Source organism: Acinonyx jubatus, chromosome A2 (assembly GCF_027475565.1).
Source record: "Acinonyx jubatus isolate Ajub_Pintada_27869175 chromosome A2, VMU_Ajub_asm_v1.0, whole genome shotgun sequence".
Classification (NCBI taxonomy): Eukaryota; Metazoa; Chordata; class Mammalia; order Carnivora; family Felidae; genus Acinonyx; species Acinonyx jubatus.
Genome location: NC_069383.1, coordinates 161,333,692 through 161,351,067, shown reverse-complemented (window position 1 = coordinate 161,351,067; position 17,376 = coordinate 161,333,692). Strand labels below are relative to the sequence as shown.

Sequence of the window (17,376 nt, the reverse complement as noted above, 5' to 3'; positions counted from 1 at the left end):
ACAGAGCCCAGGATGCCCCACCAGTGAGAAAGATCTGGTCCCAAGTGTGCACAGTGCCAAGGCTGAGAAACAATTGAATGTTTACTCCGGCACTTTCTTTCTCAGTGTCCACTTATTTAAACGCCGTGAGGTGGGGGGGGGGGCAACTAATATAAGTTCAAGTTGGCCCTTGAACGACGTGGGTTTGGGCTGCACGGGTCCACTTAGATGCAGCTTTACATCAGTAAATGCAGGACAGGTCTGTAGACGGAGTGTCTCTTCCTCATGATCACCTTCACTACATTTTCTTTTCTCCGGCTTGCTTTACGGACACGGTATATGATACAACACACAAAACGCGTGTTGACTGTTTATTGGTAAGGCCTCCAGTCAACAGTAGGCTATTAGTTAAGATTTCGAGGGGTCAGAAGTTCTGCGTGGATTTCTGGCTGCAAGGAGGGTTGGCGCCCCAACCCCCACGTTGTCCAAGGGTCAGTTGTCATTGAGATGAGGGCACAGCCAGGGACAGCCAGCGTGGAGGAGTTGGCGCTCACGCGTGCACAGCCTAGTCCTATTTTCCCTGTCGTGCTGCCTTTTCCGGCCAGGAGGAGTTGGGGAGTGGCAAGGAGGAAGGAGAGAGTGGCTGCGTTGTGGGCATTTTGGGGAGTGGGAGGTGGCCCTGGGTTTCTGGTCTGGACAGTGGGATGGACGGTGGGGCAGTGCTGTACGGACATGAGGAGGAGGTCCGCGAGGTCAGATGCTGAGCTCCTGCTTTGCTGTGTGGAGGGAGAAGCACCCGCAAACCTCTGAGCGGTGGGGGGGGGGGGGGGCGGCGCTGGGGAGCAAGTCCGCAGCGCGTGCAAGGGCACAGTGTGGAAGGTTCTGGAGGACCCAGGAGCGGGTGGGCACCAGCCAGAGCTGTGGGAGGAAGAGTGGGGGAGGGGTGACACCGTCAGCCAGGGATCTCTCCCTTCTTAGCGTGCCCACAGCTGGGGGGCATGTGTAGGTCTGTGTGGGGTGTACCTCACGTCTTGTTTTGGAGTTCTTGCTTCTAGAGAATTCCCAGAGGCACGAACATCTGTGGGTTGCCCTGCATCCCTCCCCCCACCGCCCCGGCTTATCGAACTCTGATTGGGGGTCATCAGGATTATAATGCAGCTCCGTGGTCATCAGGGATCCAGGATCCTTTGTCTCATTACTTTGCCATCCTCATTATATGATGTCCACCTCGAGGTCTCAAATGTCTGTGGATGCTGCAGCCATCATGCCTGCATTCCAGCCAGCAGCTTCAAATTTCCCCGGGTGTGTACAATGTGGGTAACACCTACTGTCAAAAAGTGGAGCTCGGACAGAAGCATCTAGTGTGATTACTCAGAACCCCCAGAGGCTCTTGGTAAGATGAGGTTCCCCTTGTTGTTCACCCCCCGTGCCTGGCTTCCTACCCGGTGGGCCTTCACAGGGACTCGACAGCCTGTGGACCTTCAGCGGTCTCCCCTGCTCATCTCCGCTTGGGCTCCCGAGGCAGCTGTCATGGGGGCATTATCTGTGCTCGCTCTGTCACCAGCCACTCAGGCCCAAGAGCCGGGCCTGGCTCTCCTCCTCCAGGGACCCTGCCACCCGGGCACTGGGCCTGGGTCTAGACGGGGAGGCAGGGCGGTGGGGGGTGGGGTGGGCTCCTGCTCGGTGCAGGGGCTGGCACTGCTCGGGGGTCTCAGGCTGGAGAGATGGGGTGAGTCTGGGCTCTGCTGGGCTCTCAGAGCCTGGCAGGGAGTCGCGACAGAGACGGGCCCCGGCTGCCCAGCTGAAGCAGAGGCTGTGTGGTTGCGTCCTGGGAGTTTCCCGAGGCTGGCCACAAAATCTGCATCAGGGCCCAGTGCAAAATGAAAGCGTGGGCCCTTTGTTCAAAAAATCATTGAGAATTTCAAGATGGTGACAGCAGAGCACGAAGCCACCTGCAGGCCGTGGAGGTCCCAGCCCCGGGACGTAGTAGACGATTTTAGTGTCACCCAGGGGCTTCAGGGCAGAGGGACAGAGGGGCCTGGGCTGGGGCCAGGGCTGAGCATCTCCGGGGCACGTGGGGCACTGGCGTGGCACGGAGGGGCAACTTTAGGGGCCGGCCAGGAGCCAAGTCCGTGTTTCTGGAACGTCTTCCCATCCGGCTTCGGAGCCTGTTGGTCTCCTCTGCAAGGATTGTTCCAAGTCCTACCACCCCCTGCGTCAGAGCCCCCCGAGAGGGGCGGTCCAAACAGTGCTGCTTTCCGGCCCCCCACAGCAACCCCCCCCCCCCCGGCCCCAGGCAGCTCCGCTGTGGCTGGGGCCCAAGAATTGGCCACCTTAGAGTAAGTTCCTGCAGTGATTCTTAGGGGTCCCCAAGTTCGGCCCCACCACTCTACGCGACAAGCCCTGAGGACAGCTGGCGGGTTTCGTCAGTGGCTGGAGCAGGATCTGAATGAGTCTGAATGAGTCTGCCTACAAACAGTCTGCATCATCCTGGGCCGAGAATTCTTTTCTTGCTATCTTTGGCCCAGGGCTGGCCCTGCTAAATGAAGCTCAGGGAACCTGCTCCTTCCGGAACACTCCCCAGAGAGCCAAGAAGAAGGTGCCAGAGGCCACTGCTTCTCCTCTGAGCCTCGCCTGGGATGAGCCCGGCCGGGCTGGCAGTCTAAGGCAGGGGACTGGCTTGGAGGGAGGGCCGCATCCTTCAGGACTACCGCGTGTGCGTGTGTGTGTGTGTGTGTGTGTGTGTGTAGGAGGGGCTGGGGTGTGGATCGTGGTCCCTGGAGTGGGTACACTCAGTGTGTTCACTGCAGCGCGAAACAAGAACGGGCTTGGAAGGCTCGTGTCTTTACCGTCGTTTCTACCGTCCCTCGTGGAACCTGCAAAGGCGGGAGCGTGAGGCAGAAACCCCGTTTGTACTGCTTAGCGCATGTGGAAGAAAAGGCAGGCCATCCCAGTCCGTCAACTGTGAGCTTAAATGTCTCCCAGGAGAGGAGATATATATTTTAAAGACATTCTTTCTGTCTGGTTCCATCTGTAAAAGCAGGCAAACATTGTGATTATCATGGACTTCTGGCTTCTAAAGTAAGCGCCTGTCTTTCTCGTCCTTCCCTCCACACCTCTCCGCACACCTGGAGTGGGCTGAGGAAGGAAGGTTTTTAAAGGCCACGTGAGTTTACATCGGTACCTTCTGTGTGAATGAGAAAAAACATCGGGGACTGAATATACTGCAATATACATGTTCATAAGAAACGTTCTAATAACGCGTTGAGCACAAAACTATTGATATAAACATATTTCCAAAAGGAGAAACTATTGCATTTCATAAGATGTCGCTTCTTAGGCCAGAGGTTTGTCTTTCTTCTTTGCAGCTGGTTTGGGGGCAGAACTCTCGCACGGAACTAACCAAGTGCAACGTGTTATGACGGATGCAGATCCGGAGTGTTCGAAGTTCGAGGCTGTGCCAGTCCTCGGGATTCATTTAACTCAAAGAAGAGTTTCAACTTTGAGCAGTTCAAGATGGGACTTGCCCGGGGTCAAAGTGCTCCAGGATTGCTAGTTCAAAGGCAGGCGTTCCAGAAGATTCTGTGGAGTGGGAGCCAGGCAGACGTGGCCCGATGGCTGCCCTCTCAAAGTGCCACTGAAACACCGACCACCCAGCCCCCTCGGAAAAACTCATTCCAGACCCAGCAGTTTGGCCTGATGTTGGCCACGAACTCGGACAGAACCCAAATCCTTCTAGTTGCTGATAAAACTTAATGGTTTTGATTCTTAAAGACACCACTGTATCTCGGCATGAGCAGGCCACTTCCGCGACATGTTCTTTGAGGCACGTGGGGCTGTGGGCTGTGCGTGGTCCAGGGACTCGGCAATCGGCAGCGGCTTCCGGAGACCTTTGGCGTCTGCGCGTGGGGCTCCGGCGGGCCGGCCTCTGCACCTCGGCACAGCGGGCAGGGCAGGAGGCCTCGGGCACGGCGCTGAGATGGCCCCTTCCCACCACAGGGCACCAGGCCAGGGGGCCCCGTGGGCACCGGTCAGCCCAGCACTGCCCACCAGCTGCAGAACATCCCGTCCCTCCTGGGATCTGAGTTTTAAGACACAAGGGTGGAAACTGGGACCAGCGGAACAGCGAAGGAGCCCAGTGTGGGGGCGCCGACCCGTCTGGCCCTTAGGTGGGGGTGCGTAGACTCAGACTGAAGTTCACAGCCCAGCAGAGGAGAGAGCGAGAACGTTCGGAAGAAGATGACCCAGGAGGCACCAGGAGAGCAGCTTGGGCGCTCGGGAGCCCGATGTCACCTTCTGCCGTGTTTACCAATGGTTTTCTTGAGGAATAGCGTGTCCTGTGAGGGTGCACCAGTGCCTCGCGAGTCAGGTCACGTCACCTAAGAGGCACTGCTGCGGCAGAGCTCGAGGGGCCCGGTCCGGAGCCCGGGGAAGGCACCGTCCAGCTAGATGCCCTGCAGGGAGTGGTTTGGGTCACCACGTTCCCGCTTCACCAGCGGCTCACCCAGGCTGTGGGCGTCCGGGTCAGCCTCGCCGCTGCGGTCCTCGCCGAGGTCATCTGCAGGGTTAGCATTGGGGATGAGGGGTGCGGGCAGGGGGTGCGGCAGGGAGGGAGAGAGAAGCACGTTCTGAGAGGTGCACAGGCATGGCCAGGCCAGGGTCTCCGCCGCCCGCCGCCCCCCCCCCCCCCGCCGCAGTGCCCCAGGAGGCCTTGTGACCGGAGACCTCCCTTGACCAGGGTCCAATTGCCCGGTCACATTTCTGGCAGGGTCCCCCTTGGCACTGGTGCCCCCGCCCCGTGGGGCAGGGAATGGGTTGGGGTGGGGAGAAGTGGATGCCGGAGGCCCGGGGCTGTGGCCCTGCTCCTGGGCCCGGGGTGGAGGTGCTTGGGGAGCGGAATTAGACATCGCCCCGAGGCGCCCACCCGAGGGGGAGGTGCAGGGCTGCTCCTTGGAGCCTTGGCCCATCCTGGCCTGTCTGGAGGCAGCTCCTAAAGGTCCCCAGCCCACCCCGGGAGCTGCCTCGATTTCCACTAGCACAGGAGTGGGAGGAGGAACCCCCGGGAGAGCCACACAGAAAACCCAGGGACACACCCACCTTTATCGAGCAGTGTCAGCGACAGGGAGGCGAGATCATTGAACTGAAAGAGAGAAGCCCGGGGGTCAGGGGCCTCGCAGAGGGGCCTGGTCCCGGTGAATGTCAGCCACCGTCCCCTATCCACAGTTCAAACAGGCCTTCGCTTAGAAATGGTAGCGGTCCCCACGCGAGAGGAGGCACTGAGGCTGGGTGTGTCCCCTCTGGCACCTTCTGGGCCTTGCCTGGCAGCCGCTGGAGAGCTGAGGGGGTGCTGACTGCTCAGGCCACCAAGGGGACAGGGACTGTGGCCTCTGAGTGGTAACAGGCTTACTATGTGTTAAGAGCTCTGTAAGCGTCACCTCATATGTCCCTCAGAACAACCCCATGTGACACACCATTCCACTCCCAGGAGTGTGCCCGAATGAGGCAAAAACAGGGATTCCGACCAGAAGGTGCCCCCAGGGTTCACAGCAGCCCAAAAGTGTAAACGAGCCGTATGTTCGCCGGTGCGGGGACAGGTGACGCACAGTGTGGAACAGCGACGCGGTGGATGCTGTTTGGCCACAGAAGCAGTGAGGCAAGGACACCCGCTACGACATGGAAAGATTATGTCGAGTGACAGATGCCCGACACAAAAGGCCACATCACGTGTGAGTCTGTGCGAGTCAAGTGTCCACGACGGGCAAATCCCGGCAGAAAGCGGGGCGGTGGCTGCCAGCGTCTGGGGAGAGGGACGGGGGGAGAGAGACTGCTGCCAAGGACGGGGTTTGCCTTTGGGGTGATGGAGCTTTCTGGAATCACATAGGAGTGCTGTTTGCACAAGTCTTTTTTTTTTTTTATTTTTTTTTAATGTTTTTTATTTATTTTTGAGACAGAGAGAGACAGAGCATGAACGGGGGAGGGGCAGAGAGAGAGGGAGACACAGAATCGGAAGCAGGCTCCAGGCTCTGAGCCACCAGCCCAGAGCCCGACGCGGGGCTCGAACTCACGGACCGCGAGATCGTGACCTGAGCCGAAGTCGGATGCTTAACCGACTGAGCCACCCAGGCGCCCCTGCACAAGTCTTAATGTACTAAATGCCACTGAAGCGTTCGCTTAAAAATGGCTGGGATGGCAGGGGCACCTGCACGGCTCACATCATGATCTCACAGTTCGTGGGTTCAAGCCCCACGTGGTGCTTTGCGCTCGTGGCGCAAAGCCTGCTTGAGATGCTCTCTCTCCCCCTCTCTCTCTGCCCCTCCCCTGTTTGCACGTGCTCTCTCTCTCAAAATAAATAAATAAACTTAAAAAAATGGCTAGAATGGTAAATTGTAAACGTCGTTTACAGTAAACGCCACGGGGGGGTGGGGGGGTGGGGTGGATGTTCGAGGTCTCGATTCGGAGGCGGGGACTCTGGAGCCAGGTCTGAACCCAGGTCTGTCGGGTCCAGCCCGGGCGCTCTTTCCCACCTGCGGGCCTCCTGCAGGCGTGTTCTGTTGGGGCGCCCGCCGCCCCGCGGTCCCGAGGCCGGGGGGGAGGGGGCCCTCACCTCTCCCATCACGGCGATCGGTGTCTCTCCAGTCGCCTCTGCCACGCGGTGCTCCACCAGGTAGAACATGTACTCGTCATAGAGCAGGCGGATCAGGTGGAAGGAGCCAAAGCTGGCTGCGCTGCGCAGCGTCAGGTCGCGGATCACCATGGAGCTGGGGGATGGGCGGACGGGGGCTGGGAACCTTCCGGGGAGCAGGGAGTCGCGGCCAGGCAGTGGAGCCAGGCCTCCCGGGGGCCCCGCGGACCCGCGAGGGGCCTGCCAGCCGCCCAGGCCGGCCCCGAGTGCCCGAGCGAGCTCGCGTTCTGGGTCCCTGGCGGGGACCTTCCCCCCAGGCTCCCTTCCCCCCACCCGCGAGCTGCTGACGAGCTGCTGACGTTGCGCCCGCCCCCTTCTCCCCACGGCCTCCGGTCAACCACGGGGGCGGGGCACGGGTCCCGAAAGGAAGGTCACAGGCCGCTCGCTCCGCTCCCCTCGGAAGCTGTCAGCTCGCCGTCCGGGGTCCAGGGTCGCCGCGGCGGGCGCCGAGCAGGCAGCTCCGGCCCCGGGGCCCCCAGCGCCGCCGGCCCGAGTTGTGGCTGTGGCGGAAGTGAAGCCGGACTCACCTGTAAAAGGACCACTTCAGGAGGAACTGCCGGGCGGCCTTGGGGAAGCTGGGGCTGCCGGCGTGCTGCTTCAGGACCTGGCTCACGACGCCGTCCAGCCAGGCCGCCCACTGGTCCAGGGAGCTCTGCTGCTGCAGGGTCAGCTTGAAGTCCTGCTCCAGCCGCTGCACCACGCTCTCCTCGCACTGGCACACCCACGAGGCCTGCTCCTGCGGGGCGCGGGGCGCGGGCGGCGGGTCAGGACAGCCCCCCACGGCCAGCTCCGGGCCTTTCCCTGCTGCCGCCCAGCGCGGGGGCGGAGGCAGACGGACAGACAACACCCAGAGAGGGAACCCCCCGGGCTTCTGAGCGCTTAAATCCGCGCTTCGCGGGTCCGAGGCTCAGAGGACACACCGGGTCTTTGTGGCGTTTTACTTCCAAGTGGTCACTTTCCCAGACGTGTGTCTTGTGTATTTAGTGGACGCACTCGGTGTGAGCGGCCTCGCGGCAGGAGCCCCTCGCGCACAGCCTGAGCCCGGAGGAGACAGCGACGAAAATGGCAATGGGAGGCAGATTCTTAAAGAGCGTGAACGGAGGTGTGGGTCCACGCGCCCGGATGCTGGGGGGCCTGCAGGATCAGGGCTGCGGGGGGGCCTCCACCCTGAACCTGTTCTCACGCATGCCGGTTTTGCTGTGGGTGGAATCTTGTGGTTTTCTGCATCTGTCTCGAGGCTGGAAGGCTAGGGCGGGTGGGGGGGGGGGGGGGGTCCACGCACGGCGTCGCCGATCTGCGGCCCGGTCTTCGTGCCCCAACCCAGGCCACGGGGGGTGGGGGGGGGGGATCGCACGGGAGAGTCACCTGCACGTTGGCAAAGTCCACGCGGTTGAGGTCACTGAGCATCTGGTTGATCTGGGAAGTGTTCTGGAGCACGGCCCGGGCTGCCTGAGCGAGGTGGTTGAGAGACGTGTATCTGCGAAGAGTCTGTGCGAAGGCACTGACCACGCCCACCTGTGGCGACGAAGACCAGTGAGCCCGGGCGGCTGCTCTCTCTTCTCCTGGGCGGGTGCTGGGCTCAGGGACAGCGCAGGGGGAGGGAGCAGGGAAGAGCCCCCTCCCCGCCCCCCCAGCTTCAGACAGTCTCAAGGACCTGAAGAGTGAGAATAAATGAAGGACACAAACCTCCCCAAGGCACCTTGGCATCTACAGCAGATGCCGCAGTATCGGGGAGGTAGCATTCACGACGGTATGCTTATCCCCCCAGAAGCCTCTGGCTCTCAGGAGTGGCCAGGGGAAATACAGATTCCTGGGTGCCACGGGATCAGGCTTTGTGGGGGCGGGGCCTGGGAATCTGTGACTGTAACCGCTACCTTGGCTACTCCTAGGCACCCTAAGTCTGAGAGTCACTGGTCTAACAGAGAGTTCCCGAAGGTGGTCAGGGAGGCCAGATGCTGGGAACCTGGCCTCACCGGTCTGCAGGTCTCTAAGGGACGCTTGTGAGAGCATCCGGCAATCACTGTCCTCTGTGCATGGAGGCCAAGTGGGCTCATTTCAGGTTCTGATTCGTGGCCAAGACCGTCGCAGTGAGGCTGGCAGCAGGGAGATTAAACCCTCCCCCCTATGACGGACATGGAATCATTCTACCTGTTCTGAATTGACCCAAGTGCCTCAGAGCAAATGACACCTTCCGTCGTGCCCCTCCCTGCTAGTGCCGGCCCTCCTCGCCAGCAGCCTCGGGGCTTCCTGGGAGGACTAGGGGTCCAGGAGGCACAGGAGCCGCCTGCTTTCCCCGGGGCAGAGGACAGGGGCCCCTCCCAGCTGCTCCCTTCGCAGCGGAGCGGCTACCTTGGTCTGGATGGCCTGCTGTGGGAAGTCTCTCATGGCATTCGTCAACCAGCCTTCCAAGCTCTTGGCAAAATTACGGATGGCCTGCGTCAAGGTGCCTGGGAGATAAAGCCGAGACACCGTGAGAAAGGCAGTCTCGCCCATCAGGAGCAGCATCAGTGCAAGAGACACACGCACGCACGCACGCGCACACACACACACACACACACACACACACACACACACGCAGAGAACCCGGAAGAGCAAGCGGTGCAGGAAAAGAGGCGGCGGGCTCACGTGGACGGACGAGGGGCCAGGCAGAGGGCGGGGCGCGCGGTGCAGGGGGGGCGCTGGGTAAGGATGAGGGCCGCCCAGGGCCTTCAGCTCTGTTCACCTGCCCGTCTGTGCCAGTGGCTCTCACTGAGGGTGACTCTGCCCCCAGGGGACACTGGCGGATGTGTGTGCAGACCTCTGTGGTCGGTGCACCTGGGGGAGCTCCGGGCACCGAGTGGGTGGGGGCCAGGCCCAGCCCCCCACAGTGCCCAGGACAGCCCCGATGACGGAACGGTCCACACAGTGCTGAGGGGAAGCCCTCAGACACACCCAGTGCGTATATTCTACTGGCTTCCGAGTGCATCGAGAGATGGCTGGCGATACAAAACCACTAAGGCTGTTAACAGAAGACCCTACAAAAACGTAAAAGGAAATCTACCCCGACCCCAACCTTCATACGGAGGCTCTAACTGCACGCTACAACGAGCAGTTTTTGGGCAGGCTGAGCCCAGAGGAGAAACGTGGTGGTTTTGCCGTTTCCCAGTTTCTGGCACGAGAGAAGCAGCCCGGCCCACAGAGAAGGAGCAAAGCTTCGGCTGGGCCCAGAGGCGAGAGGCACAGGCATTGACAGGTCCCCGCCCGCCCCGGAGTAACCCCTGGCGCCCCCTGCAGTCGCTCATTAAGAGCGAGGCCTCAGGGCCCAGCTTCCTCCTCCTTCTGGCCTCAGGAGGCCCAGAGGGAGAGCCTGTAGGGGCCCGGGACCCCCGACCTGCATCCTGGAGGCATCCGGGCAGGGGCCCCGGGAAGGTCGCCAGCCCCAGTGGGGTTTTAGCAAACCTGCAGACGGGGGTAGGTCTGTCCTGTGACCTCAGCCCCACCCTCTGGGGATCTCCTCCCAGCTGGAGTGTCACCTGGGCGCCCCCCCCCGCCCCCCCCCCCCCAGCACTGAGCACACCTCAGCCTCACACGCACCCTCCAAAGCCCCAGACAGGCGGTGGCCCGAGGGTGGCGGGCCTCACGGAGCCACGAGCTGGCCCTCCCCTGGGCCTCGTTCTGGGGGACAGGGAAAGCACAGGGGGCCAACGGGGGAGAGCGGCCGCCTGCGAGCAGCTTACTGGGCACCGGCCGCAGCACGTCGGGGATGAGGATCTCCACCAGGGCCTGATACAGGATGTGGTCGCAGTTTCTCATCCACTTGAGGATGGGCTCACACTTGCACAGAGACACCAGCTTGTCCTTCGGGAGGACGGCACCTTCGGGCTCTCCATCGCTGTGGGGAAGGGGGAGATGGGGTGAGCCGCGGCCTGTGGGGTGGCAGGAGGGCCACAGGCCCGCACCGAGCCCCGCGTCTGAGTCCCCGGCGGGCCCGCGCCGCCCCTCCCCTGCCTGTGGCCAGGCGATGACACGTCCTCTATTTGGGACTCTCGGGGTCCCCTACGGTCCCTCCTGCTGAACTGACGGAGGGGCAACACCAGCCACAGGCCACGGTCAGGGTGTGAAAAGCATACACACCCAGAAGGGGGCCCTGAGCACCAGTTCCCGGAAAGGTGACACGTTGGTCCCTGGGTCACAGTGTGTGTGGGGGGGGGTGGGGCGCAGCCTGCAGGTTAAGCCTGGGGTCCTGGGAAATGAGCGGCCAGTCTCGGCGGGGGCAGGGGCAGGGGCAGGGGCGGTGAGTTACCTGGCAGGGAGAGGGGCGGGGCCGTCACCCGAGGGCGCTTTGGAGTTCCAGAAGGAAAGCCACAGCTTCTCCATGTAGTGAAACTGCAGGTGCACCACGACATCCAAGGTTGCCTGCGAATAAACACGGCTGGTCAGACACAGCTGTGCATTGGAAAGCGCGCCTGGCACTGTTGTCGGGGCGGGCGGGCGTGATAGCAGCCGCAGTGGGGTCCCTTGAAATGCAGAGAGAGACCCCAAGAAGGGACAGAGTGAACGGATGGGCCACGGTTCAGGGACTGGAGATTCTGGGGCCCCTGGGCGGCTCAGTCGCTTCACTGTCCGACTCTTCATTTCAGCTCAGGTCGTGATCTCACGGTTCAGGGGATCAAGCTCTGCATCGGGCTCTGCGCTGACAGCGTGGAGCCTGCTTGGGATTCTCTCTCCCTCTGCCCGTCCCCTGCTCCATCTTTTGGGTTTTTTTTTTGTTCTCTCTCTCATAATGAATATTAAAAAGAAAAAAAAGAGAGAGTGGAAATCCTATCTACTTCTCAACCAAAGGAGGCGGGGGGGGGGGCACTCCTGTCTCCTCCGGGTCACCCAGAGACACCTGGTGACGTGAGAGTTGGGCGGTCCTGGCGTGTGAGGCTGAGCGCCTCACCTGGGGGAGGCACGCCCTGCTCTCCGCCCACATTCTAGGGAGTCCCCCCGCGGCCCAGGCCGTCTGTCTCCGGTGCCGGGGGGGGGGGGGGGGGGGGGAACGGTCACCTCGCAGTGCCGCCGGTAGACCAGCTGCAGGGCCTTGACGTCGTGCAGCGTGATGCTCTCCTGCAGCAGGACGCTGCCCAGGTCAGGCGCGGGGAACTCCGGGAAGACGTGAGAGACATCTGGGGGAGGAAAGCGGGGGTTCACGGAGCTGCAGGAGGTCCACACGCGGGAGTCGCTAGGACGCCTGCCAGTGCCAGCCGGCGTGCCAGTGACGGCTCCACAGCCCCGGGTCTCACGACGTTTAAGCCTTGGTTTTCTCAGGGACAGAATGGGACAGGACTGTCCTCTCTCGGCGACAGCAAATACGCTGACACAGGTGGGCGCCCAGCCCGGGGCCCGGCACTCAGCGAGCGCTCCCATCACCCCAGCGTGCACCCAGGGCAGCGAATCCGGGGAGGGGGCCAGCCGTGGCTGTCCCTGGTGACTTCCCAGAAGGGTCCTGCCTGGGCTCCAAAAATACACTGAAGATAGTCGAAGGCCACTGCTGTCTTCAGCGTGTGAGCCTATGGGCAGTGACCTCAGCAAGCCCCCCGCCCCGGGCCTGTCGCACAGTGTAGTCTGCGAGTTAGACGCTCCCCCGGGGCAGGGGTGGCGCCAGTGGGGAAGGGGGTCTTCCAGGGGAGGGCCAGGCAGCCCGGTGGCAGGGCCCCCGGAGGGGAGAGACAGTTTCAGGGAGTCCCGAGCATTCTAAAGGCTCTGGGGCAGCAAGGGGGAGAACTGAGGAGGGCGGCCAAGTCCTGAGCCAACAGGTTTTAAAATAATCTGGCCTTCCTTCTGATGGGCATTTCACGTTACGTATTTATTTTCCCGACGGTCACCTTGCACGTTAATTTGGGGGGCATCTGCTGATTATTCTGAAATCTTGGGGACACCATAGAACACCTCTGTGTAATTTACAAGGTATTATACAAGAAAGCAGCCTAAAGCCCCCTGTAGGTGAACCCCGTGAGCAACTCAAGGAAGCCGGAGCTCTTCCAGAAGGCCCTGTGCCTGGTGGGGGGGGGGGGGGGGGGGAGGGGCTCACTGATGAACTGCTGGTGGTGCTGGCTCTGGGCGGCCATGGCCTGCTCCGGTGTGCTGTGCAGGCTGCCGTGCGAGCCACTGTCCCCAAGGCTGTCTGTCTTCTGGGCCGGCCGGTACCTGGACGGGGGACACAGTGCCACCGTGAGGCCCCAGCAGTACTGCCCGCGGGGGCCCGGGGAGCAGAGAGCTGAGCAGGATTCAGTTTGGGGTGTGTGTCTGTGTAATTTTAAAAGCCTCCTGCTAAAATACACACAGCGTAAAACGTACCACCTTCACCGTCTCCAAGCACACAGCTCAGCGGCCTCAGGCACAGTCACGCTGTCGTGCAGCCGCCCCCACTGTCTCCAGAACTTCCCATCTCCCCAAACCGAGACTCTGTCCCCATGAAGCACTGACTGCCCCCCACCCCCCCGCCCCCCCCCTTGGCTCCCACCATCTACCCTCTGTCTCTGTGGATGGGACTCCTCTAGGGACCCCCTGTGCGTGGAACCCTCCAGTATCTGTCCTTTTGTGTCTGGCTTATTTCACTGAACATAATGTCCTCATGGTCCATCCACGTTGTAGCAGGTGTTAGGAGGTCCTTCTTTTTTAGTGCTGAATGACATTCCAGGGTCTGGAGGGCACATCTGCTTATCCATTCATCTGCTGATGAGTCCTCAGGTTGTGTGTGTGTGTGTGTGTGTGTGTGTGTTTTCCCCCCTAATACTTCTCTCTTAGAAGATAAGTGAATTTCTTTCTACAGAGTCACAAGTATCTGACTATTACATAGTCTCAAAGGAAATTCCGGGACTTTCATTTCGCCTCGAGCCAGAACGCATGACCAGCCCGTCCCGGCAGCGAACTGCGCTCCCCGGGGCCCCGTGTCCCTTGAGCCCAGCAGGACGCTGTGGGGGCGGTGACAGCGTGTGGCGGCAAGAGCGGGGGGGGGGGGGGGGGGTGGTGTCCAGCTCCAGCAGGGGGCTCCTCTCCTTGTGGAGAGTGGGGCTGGGCTTCCCGTGAGGACGGAGAAATGCCTCCCGGATGCGTGGCGGTTCCAAGAGTCAACGGCACTAGGTGCAGGGGTGGTCCTAAGATAACACGCCGCCTGGCATCATGAGTCACAGGTGTCTGCAGGGCCCGGACCAAACAACAAGAAGAAGCTACAGAGGCCACACTGTGCCCAGACAGGTACAGGAAGGACTGCTGGGTCCACTCTTCCACCTGTTGGCTCCCGGAGAACGTTCTAGAGATTCTCTTCCATGGCCTCCGGCTCCCACGATTGAACATATGGTTTGGAGTCACTGGGATGGCCTTAGAGCAGCTAAAATCGGCTTTTAGCCACATACGGCTTGGCCAAGGTATGATGATGCCACGCGGAGGTGAGTGGGGCACGGTCCCTGCCCCGGAGCAGTCTGGATTCTGCGGAGAGGAGCCAGGGGCAGAGGGAAGCAGGGAAGGAGAGGTGACTGCGAGGCTGCCAGGGAGGTGACACTCGAGTGGGGCCCTGAACCAGGGGTCTGCAGATCACAGCTGTGGAGAGCCAATTGTGCTCCTTGTTTTGTGAATAAAGTTTTTTTTTTGGGGGGGGGAGGGGGTGTAAACAAGGTGATTTTATTAGAGCCCAGGACCTGTGGGCAGAAAGAGGTGCCTGCGAATAAAGTTTTACTGGCACACAGCCATGATGCCCGCTTGTCTAGGGATCACGTGGTGGCTTTCATTCTACGACGGCAGAGCTGAACGGTCAGCAGAGTGTCTGGCCTGCAAAGCCTAAGAGAGATGCTCTCCGGCCCTTTACAGCAAAGTGTGCTCACCCCTGCCTTAAAAGATGAGCAGGTATGTGATGGGTAGAGAACATTCCAGAAAATGACCGGGCCTTTCTAGCCATTGGATCAAAATGTCAGGAAGAGGCAGCCATTTAAGTATATAAGCTTCTTTCTCCAGGCTTCTTGGGTTCTTTTCAACATTCTCTTTTTCCCCTATTGTTGAAAATTAAAGATCTATGACTTCAGCTCTGTGATCTTCTGGAAAAGGCCAAACTATGGCAACCTCGGTGGCTGCCAGAGGTTGAGGGGAGGGAGGGGTGAGGAGGTGGGGCACAGGGGATTGCGAGGGCTGTGAAACTACCTTGTGATGCTGGGTACACTTGCGTCCAAACCCATTTGTTTTTGTTTGTGTGTTTGTTTGTGTTTTATTTTTGAGAGAGACAGAGCGCAAGCGGGGAAGGAGCAGAGAGAGAGGGAGACACAGAATCGGAAGCAGGCTCCAGGCTCCGAGCTGTCCGCACAGAGCCTGATGCGGGGCTTGAATTCACAAACCGGGAGATCGTGACCTGAGCCGAAGTCGGACGCTTAACCGACGGAGCCACCCAGGCGCCCCCGTCCTAACCCCTTTGAATGGAGCCCCAAGAGAGAACCCGAGCGTGGAGCATGGACTTAGGTGGTAACGAGGTGCCCACGCACAGCTCTGGTGCCATGTTGATGGGGGGGGGGGCGTGCGCGGGAGGACAGGGAGCATTGTACTTTCTGCCCAAGTTTGCTGTGAACCTAAAACTGTTCTAAAAAATAACATCTATCTTTTTTTTTTTTAAAGGAGAAAGGCCGAAGGCTGTTAGCCGGACGAGGTTGCGACTGCGGCCTCCTGTGCCTTGGCTCTCCCAGGACACTGGAACCAGAGGCTAATGTGAATTTATTTTTTCCATCATAGTTTGGAGAGCCACCCCCACCCCGGCCTGTATATTTAACGTTTGAGAAACACTTCTCTGTATGTTCTCCCAAGCGAAGCTCAGACCTGACCCCCACCTCGGGCAGGGAAGTCGGCCCGCGGGCCGGCTTTGGGCCAGGTCACTCACCTGGGCTTTTGGTGTAGGGGCTGCTGCCGCATGGCCATGTACTGGGTGTCCTCCTGCAGCCGGTTCAGGGGCGAGTCCGGCTTTAGACGGATCCCGTAGTAATGATACTTGGAGTTGCCCCTAGAAACCAAGCATCTCAGGGTCAGCTCTCTTTGCAGATGTCCTGAACGACAAGACAGGTGCCGGGTCTTGGCCCTTTGTTTCGGGTTCTGGGGTTCAGTGTCCCCTGGACCATATGGGAAATGTTCACAGGCTATTCCACAATCCGAGGGGTTTAGGAAATTCTATACTCGCCCCTCTCTTGGAGATTGCCTTCTTGCACTTAAGCATCATAGTAGCTCTGAGAAGTCTCGCAATGGGAAATGCAGTCTGGCGTTGTGTGACCCAGCATGGCCTCCCGACCATCCTCACCGTCACCACCGTCACCACCATCATTATCAACATCATCGACACCGCCTTCATTATCACCGTCACCCCCATCATCCCCATCATCCCCACCACCACCGTCATCATCACCCCCATACTCGCCCCACGTCATCTAACAACATGATTTGAAAAATGGCACCTTTGTGGGAAACACTGTCATAGCTTATTATGGGAGACAGGATGACCCAAGGGCTTTAGACATTTTGGTTAAGAAGACAGGTCAGAGGGGCTCCGTAGGAGAGAAGCACCAAAGGACAGACAGGTGTCTGGCAACGGGGACAAGCGGGAGGAGCGCGGGTCCTTTCTAGAAGAGGTAAGAGCTTAGCTGGTGGCAGGGGAGGGAAAGCAGTGGGGAGAAAAGCCCCGGTCCTGGCCCGAGGCCAAGCATCCGGGACGCTCTGACGGTGGAGGCCGGGCACGAGCCTTCTGGAGAGGACCCAAAGACAGTGGAGGCTGTGTCCCCAGAGACCAGGGGCTCGCTCTCCTTCTCCCCCTTCCTACCCTCCTCCGTCCAGCGATGTTGCGTAAGGATGTTCTGTTATGGATCAGAGGATGGCCGAGAACCTTCTCTTGGCCAGACACCAGCTTCGGAGGGTGTACGCATGACCCCGACCCCATGAATGACTTCACAGACAGCGGCCATGCAGGAACCAGCCTTCTGTGTGCCCTGGGCCACCCACTTTTTGTTTTCTAGTGGGGGGAGGGTTGGACTCGTGCCTGGGAAAAGTTTATGGCACATGACGGTCCCTGGCTGCCGCAGGCCAAGGGCAGGCCCTGGGGGATGGGTCCAGGCATGGCAGAAAGCACCAAGAGATGATAAATCCAACTCCTACTAGACCATCCAGGGGCTGCTTTTTAAGAAAGCCTGTTATTGTGGAAATTGTTAAACGACGAGAGAGTGCTGGAGCAAAGCCCGTGTCACCGGGAGAGAGATGGCCGGCCACTGCCAACACCTTGGGCCGGCCAGTCCCGTGCCGCCAATTCAGAACAAATCCAAGTTCACCCAGGGGCACGCAGGTCAGGACACACGGGCAGGAGGGAGCCCACGTTCTCCCAAAGCTCAATATCTGTGCAGGGGATGCAGAGGATGGGCAGGCCTGGGACCCCCAGGCACCCCCGTGCGTGCACCCACCTGGTGCCCAGCCGCCGTGTCCGCAGCCCCATGAAAACCGAGCGGATCAGCTTCCCGAAAGAGGCAGCATTCACAGGGTCCAGCTTGTGCTCCTGGCAGTGCCGGAGGTAATGGTTGTAGAGAGAGCTTCTGGGGAGACTCACGCCTTCCGCGGTTTCGTAATTATCTAACAGCCACTGGAGCTGGATAAAGAAAGACACGCTCATGTTCGTCAGGATCCCCCCAAATGCTAACATGGACTCATTAAGAGAATCACATACGTTCTCCCCATTGATGTGG

General features: G+C 60.2%; 1 protein-coding gene across 5 annotated transcripts in view; it reads right to left on the bottom strand.

Moving 5' to 3' along the window:
* Positions 1–2,939: 2,939 nt before the first annotated feature.
* The window catches only part of RFX2 (regulatory factor X2), a 91,535-nt gene continuing 77,098 nt past the window's right edge, over positions 2,940–17,376 (bottom strand). For 3 of the 5 annotated variants that reach the window (XM_053220024.1, XM_053220025.1, XM_053220026.1), the window contains 12 exons: positions 17,098–17,279; positions 15,540–15,659; positions 12,714–12,829; positions 11,690–11,808; positions 10,944–11,056; positions 10,378–10,532; positions 9,011–9,108; positions 8,027–8,176; positions 7,189–7,397; positions 6,584–6,767; positions 5,077–5,119; positions 2,940–4,537 (listed from right to left, as the gene is read on the bottom strand). In XM_053220024.1, coding sequence (XP_053075999.1) covers positions 4,425–4,537; positions 5,077–5,119; positions 6,584–6,767; positions 7,189–7,397; positions 8,027–8,176; positions 9,011–9,108; positions 10,378–10,532; positions 10,944–11,056; positions 11,690–11,808; positions 12,714–12,829; positions 15,540–15,659; positions 17,098–17,279 — 1,602 coding nt within the window. In that variant the 3' untranslated portion in view covers positions 2,940–4,424. The remainder of the gene's footprint in view (positions 4,538–5,076; positions 5,120–6,583; positions 6,768–7,188; positions 7,398–8,026; positions 8,177–9,010; positions 9,109–10,377; positions 10,533–10,943; positions 11,057–11,689; positions 11,809–12,713; positions 12,830–15,539; positions 15,660–17,097; positions 17,280–17,376) is intronic. The other 2 variants (XM_053220023.1, XM_053220027.1) reach the window with 1 other exon arrangement.